This window comes from Ptychodera flava, unplaced genomic scaffold, assembly GCF_041260155.1.
Source record: "Ptychodera flava strain L36383 unplaced genomic scaffold, AS_Pfla_20210202 Scaffold_55__1_contigs__length_887147_pilon, whole genome shotgun sequence".
In the NCBI taxonomy this organism is placed as follows: domain Eukaryota; kingdom Metazoa; phylum Hemichordata; class Enteropneusta; family Ptychoderidae; genus Ptychodera; species Ptychodera flava.
In genome coordinates, this window is record NW_027248377.1 from 1 (window position 1) to 12500 (window position 12500).

At 38.6% G+C, this 12500-nt stretch overlaps 3 protein-coding genes across 3 annotated transcripts in view; 2 read left to right on the plus strand and 1 right to left on the minus strand.

Annotated features, from left to right (window-relative positions):
• The first annotated feature begins 18 nt into the window (after nt 1–18).
• LOC139128487 (uncharacterized) lies at nt 19–3470 on the plus strand. Its single transcript, XM_070694256.1, has 4 exons — nt 19–227; nt 454–522; nt 1467–1562; nt 2204–3470. The coding sequence occupies exons 1-4, from the start codon at nt 196–198 to the stop codon at nt 2490–2492; spliced, it is 486 nt and encodes a 161-aa protein (XP_070550357.1). The 5' UTR covers nt 19–195; the 3' UTR covers nt 2493–3470.
• Nucleotides 3471–3715: 245 nt separating this feature from the next.
• On the minus strand, nt 3716–6779 carry LOC139128489 (P2X purinoceptor 7-like). Its single transcript, XM_070694259.1, has 3 exons — nt 6524–6779; nt 4886–5020; nt 3716–4472 (listed from the first exon to the last, which is right to left on the minus strand). The coding sequence occupies exons 1-3, from the start codon at nt 6728–6730 to the stop codon at nt 3966–3968; spliced, it is 849 nt and encodes a 282-aa protein (XP_070550360.1). The 5' UTR covers nt 6731–6779; the 3' UTR covers nt 3716–3965.
• A 47-nt stretch (nt 6780–6826) lies between these two features.
• The window catches only part of LOC139128488 (uncharacterized), a 5974-nt gene continuing 300 nt past the window's right edge, over nt 6827–12500 (plus strand). Inside the window, exons 1-5 of the mRNA XM_070694257.1 lie at nt 6827–7197; nt 10602–10683; nt 10868–10981; nt 11186–11287; nt 11406–12186. Of these exons, the coding sequence (XP_070550358.1) occupies nt 6918–7197; nt 10602–10683; nt 10868–10981; nt 11186–11287; nt 11406–12135 (1308 nt within the window). The 5' untranslated portion in view covers nt 6827–6917 and the 3' untranslated portion in view covers nt 12136–12186. The remainder of the gene's footprint in view (nt 7198–10601; nt 10684–10867; nt 10982–11185; nt 11288–11405; nt 12187–12500) is intronic.

A 12500-nucleotide genomic window follows, 5' to 3' on the forward strand; every position in this document is an offset into this window, starting at 1 on the left:
CCATGTTAATTAAAGGCAGTCTGGTTTCAAATATTACATCATGTTGTGAATGAACATGAGTGGGTGTTAAATGTAGATGGAAGCATTGGTAAATGTGGACATGGCCCATTACCAGACCATGAAGGAACGGCATGGCTTCAGAAAGGTTCTCCATCACACTTGGCTTTGAAAAAGATCGTTGAAGATAAGCGTCTGATGAGAAATATTACATACTTTATCAACTTCAGGTACACAGTAGTTTCTGTGCAATAATTTTGGGTCAACAACATTGTACATAGATTGGTATTTCTTTCAGTATGCAACAATGTGCTGCAACAGAAATAGAGGCAAATTCCTAATGTAAAAGTTACCAAGTGCATGAAACAAGTAACAGAATAATAAAAGCATGTACCGGTAGATATCCTGGGATTGATTTTTTTTTTTTTACTGACCATTTGACTTCTTTCTTTTTAGGCATACAGGCTTCTTGGAGTCATTCCATAGTCATTTACTAATGTATGCACCGAAGAGGCATTCTTATTCGTAAGTATTTTTTGTATAAAGCACAAATACATTTTACGTTGCACACTCCAGCACAACTGTGTTTCGAAAGACAATGTTGTAACTATCATTGAAGTAGGGTAAAACCTGTCTTAGCTGAACCGATCTAATCTGGGAATCTGTCTATACTGAACATCTCCAGTCCCACATAGAATGTCACATTTAACAAACCTCTGTAAACCAGAAACCTCTGAAAACCAAACAGTTTTCTCAGTCCCTTTAGTGTTGGGTTTAGACAGTTTTTTTTACTGTATACGTTATTCCTGAAAACTCGCCAGTAACTCACCATATAGCATGTTTCAAATAGCACCTTTCCTGACATGGAACAAAGGTGACCTATGAAGAAAGTAAAAACTCTGTCCCTTAAAGCCACACTTTTCAATCCCAGGTTCTCGCATTCGTGGAGTTCTCCTCCCAGTTAAACACATGGCCAGTATGATGTTTGACTTCTATAACATTAATTACACAAACTGATCTCAACCCTTTGTCATCTTTTGCTAATCATGCAAACAAAGTTTATCCAAGCATTTGATTGACGGTCGGTTCAAATCACTAACAGTCATTGATTCCCCACCACAAACGCTGGAATTTCCTAAAACATTGTCTTCCAGTCGCGTTAGACTTTGAATATAACCACAGAGTTCGATCGCAGCACAACTTCGCGCTGACCACTTGGCAGTCTGTTTTTGTTTTTGTGGCCAGGGAAACCTAAAAAGTGGCACTTTCTGGAGCGTGTGCCTGCGTATTGCCTGTTTGGTGTCCACTTACACAATGAACACCGCCATAGCTTTGCGCCCTTTTAAAGGGAGGCTCCGCCTTTAAACATATTACAGTCATTCTGGTTTATATAATAGGAAAGTGACAGCATTTCTATACCCTGGTATATTGCAAGTACAACTGATTTTTTGGTTATATTTCCTCTCTAGATATGTTGGCTACAAAGCTAGAATACTCCTAGCAGCTATTGACTTTAATCAACATGCAAGCAGAGAACAAGTCACTGGGGATGATGGAAAACCAAGGTACATGTGTACTGCATACATAGCCGCAATTCTCCACAACATCTTGTGACAATTTTCTAATGAACACTTCAACTAATGTTATGCATCTCAAATAACATTCACTGTAATAGTTGGGCAAGTGTTATTTTTTATGCTCCAACATAGTTGGTACCCATTTCACATAGATGTGTTTATAGAGTTTAGCTGTTTCTGAAAAAAATTGAATGTACAATCTAGTCATTGTATTAGTTGTCTCTCAAACCAGCGAATATTGCTATTACAACATATACTTTGTGTTTCTTTATTCTGTTTTTTTTTTCTATTTGAAAATATCTTTTTAGCTGCAAAAATCTTCAACTGAAGTTAGGAACTGTCTAAGATTGTCTCATAACTTCAAGAAACGAAATTCCCTGCTCTAGATCAAACCCCCCCCCCTCCCTCTCACCCTTAACGAAAGTTCGAAAGTGCAAAATGTTGATGTCTGCCTTCGAGTACAATGTAGCATTTTGCCATTGCTACTAGAGAACTTGTGATCACAAAAGGAAAGTGCTAAAATGATGTTCACTAATTGAATTGAGGTCAGCCCCTCTCCCTAAAAGAACAAATTTCACTTTTTGAACTGATGGAACAATCTGAGACAGTATAGATTTCTTCTTTATTAGGTTCATTGCCAGATATTCAAAACTGAGCAAACAGTATTATCCAGCTGCTGTTTTGAAGCCAAAGGAGTACACATACATCACAGATTTGCAGAAGAGTGTCTTCCAAATGCGATTGGATGTTGACGGTCATTTGTCACAACATGTATCAATGGCAGAAGATCATCCTGGCCGGAACTTCAAAAGAATCAACATGTGTCCCTCTCCAGATATAGCTAAATTAGTGAAAGCACACTTGAGTAGGTTCGAACAGTCTAAAAGTTCCCGAGAAAGTGGAAACAGCTCCACATAATTGGCCATTTTTTACCCCATTTTGACTAGATATTACTGTGCGAATCCATTTTTAAAACTTTGTAGGCTATAATGTAATGGCCCGTGTACTCTGTCGAGTATTTGATTCAAAGGGACAAAGTCATGCATTTTGACATTGTTTTGGTTATTTTAGTTTATTTTGAAGATAATTTATGTTGTTCTGCTTGTTCTGCACACTGAAATTGGCAAAATCTCTTTGTGTCACAGATAAACTAATTCTATACATGGCCATTATCAATGATCATTTCCATTACTCATGCATTGGTATATACCAAACTTTAATAGCCATATTTTATGGTCATTTTCATGGTGTGACTTTAATTGTAACCGGCAGTTGAACATATTTAATGAGCAGAACATCATGAAAAATGTATCAAAAGAAAATAAAATGACTACAATACTGTAAAAAGTGAGTGACTTGTTCTTTTAAAGTCCCAGTATCTGTACCTCAGGCAATTTTCCCTGCATTTAAAATGCTGCAATGTAACAAACACTGAAAAACAAGTGGGGGCAAAGTTACATGTAATAGGACTTGCTGTCCGACTCAATAAATGCATGCATAGTGGTCAACGTCTCCTAAAATGTCAGAACTTCTGCATTTTTCATTTTGGTGTGTAAATTGATGCAACATGGGTCAAGTAAATTCTTATTTTCAATGACTGCGGCTTTGTCATTAAATTAGTCTTTTAGAATTCATGTACCTTACCCTGGCAGCTGCATACTACTTTGTCAGAGCTTTATTTCACACAACATACAGTCATTCCACAATATTTCTGGGCAAGGAAAATGTTCAAATGTGATGCTTATAAACAGAGTACCAGTTCAGCTGTAAAAACTTATGATTTACTTTATTTGTGTCTGCAAAAAAACATTTGAAGTGATACTGAAGTGTCAAACACATAAATGACTGCAGTGACATGTGCGTCCATGTAAATAATAAAATGTAATCATCACCAAATATGTGTGTTATGTGTGTTATGTTAAGGATGACCCTTTTATTTTTTTTGTTTCTCATCTCCAGAGGAATACTCTGGCAGGGCGGGCAGTCTTACCAAAGTACAAAAAAAAAAACTTTATTTGTTTCAGTTCAATGTTCTGTCCATTCAGTCTCTACAATTTTTAAGTACAAAAACCGTGTATTTCTTTCAGTTTAATGTTCTGTCCATTCAGTCTCTACAATTTTAAGTACAAAACCGTGTATTTGTTTCAGTTTAATGTTCTGTCCATTCACTATCACTGCAATTGCTTGTCTTTCAGTTCAGTGTTCAGTACTCTCTGTCCTTTCAGATTGAGTCGCTGCAATCTCACAATTTGATGATGGTGGTAATGTTGCTAGGGTGATTGCCTCAGAGGCGGTGCAAATAAAAACGTTTTTTTTTTTTTTCATTTCATGTCGGAGCTGAAATTTACAGTCGGTCAGGAGATTAGAAACACAAAAATAAAAAATGTCGCCCTAATCCTGTATTGCACCATCTTTATAGCCGACATATATATTGTTTGGGCTTGGAAATCTGCCCCTGATAGCCCATACACAACAAGAGGGGACAACACGGCGGTTGCCAGCTCCAAGTTTCCCATGTTGCCAATAAATGTATTGCCGGTATGCATAATGTCTAAAACATGCATTGTCTCTCAACTGTTCCTCAGCATATGTATCAGCTATACACCGCATAGCTATCTCAAGAACATTTGCATCCAGGACAAGGTGAGTGAAGAGCCAGTTATCGGTGATGCACGTTTGGTTTCGACGCGTGGCACAACATTTATTTTCCTGCTGAGTTGGCATTTCACAGCAGTGCCCACATTTACACCAAGAAGGTACACTACCAGGTCCAGGTTGTGGATACGGGTTGGGAGCTGGATGTAGTTGTTGAACGTCACACCAAGCTCCTGGCTGACGCCGAAGTAGCTCTAAAGTCAAAGTCTCTAGATCTTCCCTGGTTGCCTTTTGTACAAACTCCTGTTTGATAGAAAAATATCATAGTCCAACGAGTTTAGCTTGAACTGACAAAAACGAACCATTTATTCTGTAAACTTATTTACCATAGATGAATATGAAATTTCATTTAATTGAATTCGGCAGTGGGCAAAATGACATCGTTGCGTTCCATAATATACCATGCAAAAGTAAATTGTGTGTAAAATTAGAAGGGTTTCTCACATGATGGAGCTGACAGTCTATAACTATATTGCAGCACACGTCCTTGAAAACCCAACATGTACAAACATTTTTTTAAATAACTGTATACTTGTATGGGTTTCTCTATTCAGTTTACCAACACATATTTGAGGGATATGTATCAGTGGTTTTCTTATGCATTCTCAACAAGTTTATTCCATGATCAAGAGTGCACACAACATGATAATATATACCTTCATCTGCCTCTCATTTTCTTCCAACAATTCTGCTTGTGTTTGCTGTTCCTGGGTGTCACGTGGCCTTTTCTTCACAGATTCTGATGCAGGTGGATGGTTTTCACTTCCCTCTTCATCATCAGATGTTGAATCCTATGAAATGATGATAACAATTTATATGACACCTGCATTCACATTTTTATTACTGGGCCAAAAATGCTTAGATCCTTACACTTACCTGCTACAAAAAGCTAAAACAATGAGTTTGATCAATAAATCATTATCAGTGCTTTTGCCAAAAACTTCATTATTATAACCAATATCACAAACTGATGCCGCTTCATGCCAGTACTATAACATGACACATAATTGAAATATTTTTGTGGTTTCAATTTTGAGATAATCTTTACTTAGAGTCAAATAGGTTCTAACAATTATCCCTTTGTCTTATTTGATGTACAGTTTGACAGTACAGTTCGATGACAGTACAGTACAGTTTGATGTACAGTTTGACAGTACAGTTTGATGTACAGTTTGACAGTTCTTGGCCTAAAAATCTATACTTTCAAATTTTAGTGAAATTAATCATGATAACAGTGTTTTTTCCTTTCCCATGGTTGTTCATTTGAACAGAGTTGTGTAATATTTGTGTTCTCTGACAGACCTTCCAGTACTCGGACGAGAAAACTAAATGGGCACATTGTACTGAAGGAACCAAGCTATCCATTGATTACTTAGACGCCTTTCCCCACTGGAGGTGTGCCCAGTCCACAGTCATACACAAATATGATTTGGCAAAATCATCGCTATTATTCGGACGGCTCCGCCAATGATCAACCACTTCGATGTTAGAGATAAGATTTTTCTAATGTTCATCAAAGCACATTTTGTGTGTAGTAATCCAATTTTTTACAATTATTGACGTTTCAAATAAAATTGCCTAGATTTTATGTACGTATGCCTACAAGACAAAGGAAAATTGTACTACGCTGTAGATGACTTCATGGTTACCAATTGCGAGCGATCGACGGTAGTGTACGTAACCCGTACACCACCAGTGTAACACATGGCATGTTTCACGCCGTCCGAGTTTTGGAAAATTTCATGTTTCCGGTGAACGATACGGTTAAGCTGATTGGACAAAATTTAATTCACGTTCACAACTACGAACCCCATAACTACACATGAATAGCCGTAGTGAGCGAAACGTCCGGTTCCTGAGGGATTTGTCCAACCATGGAGGTATAAATTGAACGTCACAAACACCGACGATTTTTGTAGCAACCGCACCAAAGGTTTGTATGAAAATCTATAAGTACGAAATGTTTAAAAGTTAAAAAAAATCATAGCAAGTAAAACTGTTCTGAAACATCGCAGTGAATGTTGAGATGAGTAGTTGCATGGTACATCTGAGATTTGGTACGATCCGAGTATTGGCGGAGCGAGGGTAGTAGGGCCTACAGGTTTGCATTGGTGCACGATTTTCGTTTACACAAGACGTCAAGTTTGCATTAGTTTTACAGCCGAAAGTTCGTATTTGATTGTCTACAGGAGCTTGACATTGCTGATATGGGTCTCTAAAATTCGAGAAACAGACTGTTTGCAGTCCGTCACATCGACAAGCTTACAAGAGAGTGACACATAATCATACTGTACCTGTACAGCTATGTTAGAACACGGTCGTCGCTTTCCACAAGTGCATGCCGTTTTGCAGAACTCGTGGAACGCTCTGCATGGACATGCTCCTCGTCCTCTCTTACGTCCGCAAACTCCACTGCAATTGCAGGACCTAGGATCTTCAGTTGCTGTCACATCTGCGAGGGCAGCTTCAATTTCGCTTAGAGCGAAGCTGTCTTCGACCATTTTGAAACTTCTAGCACGCAAGGTTTGTGGGTAATATCTTATGTTTATCAACAAACACAGCGCGCAAGCGCAGCGCGACGACCACTGCGCTTTAAAGCGCAGTGGTCGTCGTGCCGCGCTTGCCCGTGAGGGGGTCCCCCCTTGTTGTAAACATATCCCAGAATGCCTCACTAATCTCTGCAAAATAATGGCGGCTATGGAGTATGAGACTTTGCGAAAGCGGGATGCTTGGAAAAAGCGAGACGCAACAAAAATATATTTGCGTGCCGCTCACAATGATTGGCAAACTGAAAAGCTGTGCCATTATGCCAAATCTTCGCATACAGATTTTGCAGCTCATTTACTGCAGATCCACCGTCGAAATTGCAGCGAATGCCATCCTGTTTCTGATGAACCTAGGCTCGCGGCGGCTATAATATTGCTGCTGCCAATTCTGTTATGCCGTCGTCTCCTATCACACTTTCAAGGTGAGTCCGAAAACTTCTTAGCATGGCATTACAATTTACTGTTTGTATGTAAAGTGAATGTTGCTGCCACCAAAATGGTTATCGAATCATTGAATTCATGTGGCCGGGTCACACTGTCTGTACACACGGAACAGCAACTTACACTCAGTCACAGCACGGTCACAGCGCCCAGATTCCGTACGACACCAGATGCCTTACAAATGTAAATGTCGTCCTTCCACAGCATTTCATCATCCAACTGAATCATCGTCAAACATCTGTGTTTCTAAAGTAGTGTAACCGCTAGCAAGTGGTATAGTTACGGGATTTCTTCAACTTATTTAGGAATGATCATTGACGCGGCCGTATGTTTGTGTAAATAAGCACGGAACAGTGTCGTCGCGACGTCGTCGATCAGAGGACACCGCGCCTTGACAATGTTCATGGTCGATCATTCAGTTCAAATTAGTTTTACAGTTCGTCTGTTTTTCCTATAATCAAAACCTAATTAGAAGTAATGATCATACTGCTGCCTCACTTTCTCGTTGTTCATTTACGTAAAATGATAAAATGACTGAGAACGACTACCCGTGTTTGTTCAACAATGGACGTTTCACGCCCAGGTTCAACAACGCCTTGCCCTAGATGATTACCACACACGCTCTGCTTCGAACAGCACAAGCTGAGGTTCGATTGAGGTTATTTTCAGTCGCGTATTCTCTCAGTTTTTACATGGAGCTAATCTTTTTTTAGCTCCATGGTTTGTGGTTCCGTTAAAATGCACTGTGTATCCATGTTTTCCTTTATTACTGCGAAGGCTTGCTGTTGACAACAGCGCATTGCCCTAAAAGGTACGGAATCTGGGCCACTGACTGGACTCGTAACATCACACAGTGCCGTGTACTGTGTGGCTGTGTTTTGTCATATCCAAAGTCTTTCTTGATCGGTGGCTATAGCTGTTTCTTAAATCTGTCAGCGCAAGAAAGTTTACATTTAGGCAGGGCTTGTTTGAACTGGGACTGGTCTCAACAAGAAGTCTAGGCTGCCCAGCATGCAGCCATGGATGTAAAGTATATTTTTTACATCCATGATGCAGCATACACAGCCTTTCCTTGTCATAAATGGCTTCTGAGAGCACACTGCACTTGTGTCATCGTCATTAGTTTGCGAAGTAATGCAAAACAAGCCAACACAACTGTGTTATACACATAAGCACTGTTCAAAAATAACTCTCGGATATTACTCTGATGTGTTTATTGCAAAATATGACCTTTACATTTTCATTCTTCATACTATCTTATCTGGCTGTCTGGTGCTGGGGTTGTCTTATGGCTATTCACATTCATTGCTTGTACATGTAGTTGAAGTGAAAACAACATGGGAAACTGGATGGACTCAGAGGTTAGATCTGCACGAGAGGATTATGTGTTGTGGTTTTGAGCTGTGCCACTCAGAGGTAGATGGTAGTTAGGGCAGCAAAAACCTGGCTGCTAGAAAAGCTTTCTTTGAAGCATTCTTCCATTGATATATGTCCCTGGTAGTTATTGTTTTGTAGAAGCACTAGTTATAATATTTTCCATATGAAGTCAGTGGAGAATGATAGGGAATAGCATGGCACTTGATCAAGACAGATTGTCAGATATTGAAGATGATGATTGGGCTCTTCAGTGGGAAGTAAATGATATGCAATTGCCGTGCACTAGGGAAGAATCCTCTGACTTCATTGGGGGTTGAAATGTCTGCAACTCATCAAGAATAACAATTGCTGTAAACCCCCTCCCCCCAAAAAAAATCTGAAGTTTAAAATACGGTCACTTCCCTGACATGAATGTTCTCTCATTTTATCATACACTGACAGTATAAAAGAGCTGATCTTTGCAGCTTTTGTATGTAACTGTATGGTAGGGCTGTGTGTTGTTAGTGCATGCTTGCCAATTGTTAGGAACACAGATCAGTCTACGACGTTGGCATAAAGTAATCTGTGAAAGAACCATCAATGCAACTCTATGTAATACCTCAATATTACAACAAGTGTTATGTGTTGTAAAGCTTATTCTGACTGCACGATTCTTTGACAAATACTACTGAATGTCACCATCTTCACTGATGATTTACATGTACCCTGTGCAAACAACTGAAATACACTAATAACATTCACATGCTTCCATTATTTAGCTTTATAAATTCTCCAATTAAATGGCAAGAAACAGGTAATTTGGTGTGGTATAAACAAAGGAATAGGGTTAATTTAACAAAAAGAAATGTTTTTGTGTAACATGAATTAGAGACATTTGCATGAATGCATGCCTATGAAACGTACATGTTCGTATGATTTTATTGCAAATTGGACAACAAATATTAGCCTAAAATGATATTTTTTCTTTAGAACCAAGTGAAAACTATCTTTTTGAACAGTTTGCTTTTGCTACAAAGAGAATCAATGAGATGAAAATTTATTTTTTAGCTTTTTAAAGAGTTAATCCTCCACCCATTTTTTGCATTAAGATTTCCAGTTGCATATATGTTGTTATTCTATAATACATGTATTGTTTTTATATTGTAATTGTTTAAAATATTTATATTCAGTTTTTAGCTCATATTTGGTTTTGTATATAAATACCAAAAAGAGCTTATATGATGAGTCGGTGGCGTCTGTACATGTATGTCTGTATATTTGTGGGTATGTATGTGCGGATGTATGTCCGTCACACACAAAGGCTCCCATACCGCCAAAGCTACCATCTCAGTATTTGGTGTACAGGTAGATGCAGGGGTTGAGATGTGAATTTGTTCAAATGAACACATCAGTGTCAAAAATGTGCAAATGAGGTAAGAAAAAGTGAAATCCTGCAAATGTGCAGGAGTGATGGCATGCCAGTAAGAAACAGGCCAACTCCACTGATCTTGAGTCATTTCCTGTCATTGTTTATGAACTGTTACATATTAACAGACCTGCTGAAACCATAGACAGTAGAGGGGGGGGGGGATCACCGTCTATACTCAAACTAAGAGGGGCTTGTTTCTGCTATACATGTTGCTAAAGTTTACCTCCAGTACCTAAAGTTTCAGACCTTAATTACTTTTGTCATTCTTGTTTTTCTGGTTTAAATATTTCTTGTTCTTTTTCTGGTTGTACAGTGCAGAAATCATTGTCATAACATTAACGTAGAATTTTCCTCCACTGAACAGATAGAAATAACATTTTATTGTTGATCATTGGTACCCATACTGGTATATACCAATTCTGATCAAATTTGAGCGACACCGTATAATTGCGGTATTTTTTTGTAATATTATATAATACAAATATAGCTTTCAATATGTTTTTTATGTGTTTATATTGAAAGTAAAATAATCCACAGGATAACGAGCATGATGATTACCCATATAAGTGGATATTAATTCAGACATTTTGTCAATTACAGATGTATGCTATGTTCCTGTTGCAACATCAACACCCATGCAGGCCAAACAATCTGTACAAAAGTGCTATGAAGGGACAGTCAGGTGGGTTATGATAGAAATTGCTGACATAAGATTTGCTTCCATTTCGTATGATTTTCAAATGTAATACTTCATGGCTGCAATGTAGTTCCTTGAAACACTTGTTTTATAACTTAGTGTTTTTTTTCACCAAATGCATCACCATGGTGTCATGGTTGTAACTTACTCAGACACATTATATTTCTAGCAAAGACCAAGATGAAAATGCAGCTGAAGATGAAGATGAAGCAACATCAGCACCTCTGCAAGCCAAACAGTGCCTTCAATTTCCAGAGCTATATAAAGGGTCAGTCACAGGGAGGTAAGAAATTTGCGCTCACTTGAAATAGTTTTTAGATTATTCTTCGTCTACAAACATGCACTCCAATGACAGCCATGACACCAGGGCCTGTAAGAGATCTATTGATGCAATTTTTGCTGTGAACTATCCACTGTATTACATACATACTTCAACACCTTTTTGATGATTGTAACTAACCAAGCATTGGGTATACTATTCTTATAGCAAAATGACAGATGAAACTTTGAGTGCCTGTGAAGATGATGAGACTTTGAGTGCTAGTGAGGATGAAGATGAAGACATTGGAATAAATCACAGAACTCCTGGGTAAGTAAAACTATTGATTTGGGATTAGATTTTAAACAGTAGTTCTAGTAGTCTGGGAAAATAATGGAATACATTGACAGCCTCAACCATATCTTGCTTCTTTTTATCTTTCATTTAGAAATCTCCCCAACATATCAATGGAAGATGAAGTATTTCATACAGATGCTTATGGTACAGATGATGATGGTGTCCCAGTTACAAGTTCTGACGATGTTTCACACATTCCAAACATGAATGTTATTACAGTAAAAAAATGCATTGCCTTTGTACCTGCAATTTTGGATCTTTTAAAACAATTGCATGGAGATTCATGTAAACGGGAAGGGTGCCATCGTAAACTCATATACAGGTCATCTTTAGTAGGAACTGCACTAACTGTTGATTGGACATGCTATTCTGGTCATCGTGGAGGGAGATGGCAGTCACAAACAAGGTTTTCTGGAATGTTTGCTGGAAACTTTCAACTGGCTGTCTGTATCTTGCTGTCTGGTAACAGTCATAAGAAGTTTGAACTCCTGTGCAAGTTTTTGAATCTGGCTTGCATATCAGTGACTTCTTTCCAGCGAATCCAGCGACTGTATGCTGTTCCTGCTATCCAGAACTACTGGGACAACATGGAGAGGGACATTTTGGACTCATACCAGGGACAGAAGGCTATATTGTGTGGTGATGGCCGCAATGATTCTCCTGGACATTCTGCTCATTATTTGTCTTACAGCCTAGCTGATGCAAACAAGAACTGCATTGTTCATACTGAAGTAGTGGACGTTCGTGAAGTAAATGGAAAAGTCCGAACATGGAACGGTTGGGGTTTGAAAGATCCATGGACAAGCTTAAAAGGACTATAGAGATTGATGAAGTGGTCACCGATGCCCACGTACAGATTGCTGCAGTGATGCGTAAGTTATAGTTCCAGCACTTGTATTTGGAACACCAAAATAATAAGTTTCTATCACGTCAGTAGTGAAATAGAGATAGCAATATGCCGGAGCAACTGTACAAGCAAAACTTTTCTCTTGTTTTGAGTTGCAAGGTGAGATTAAAGATAACACAGCAGGGCAGATACATCTATATGCACATGGTTAAAGGGTAAGATAGACATGCCTGTTGTGTTTTCTTTGATCGCACCTTGCTACTCAAAATAAAAAATAAGTTTGGCTTGTGAAGTTGCTGTAGCGTATTGCTATATCCCTAGCCACATTGGCATGAAACT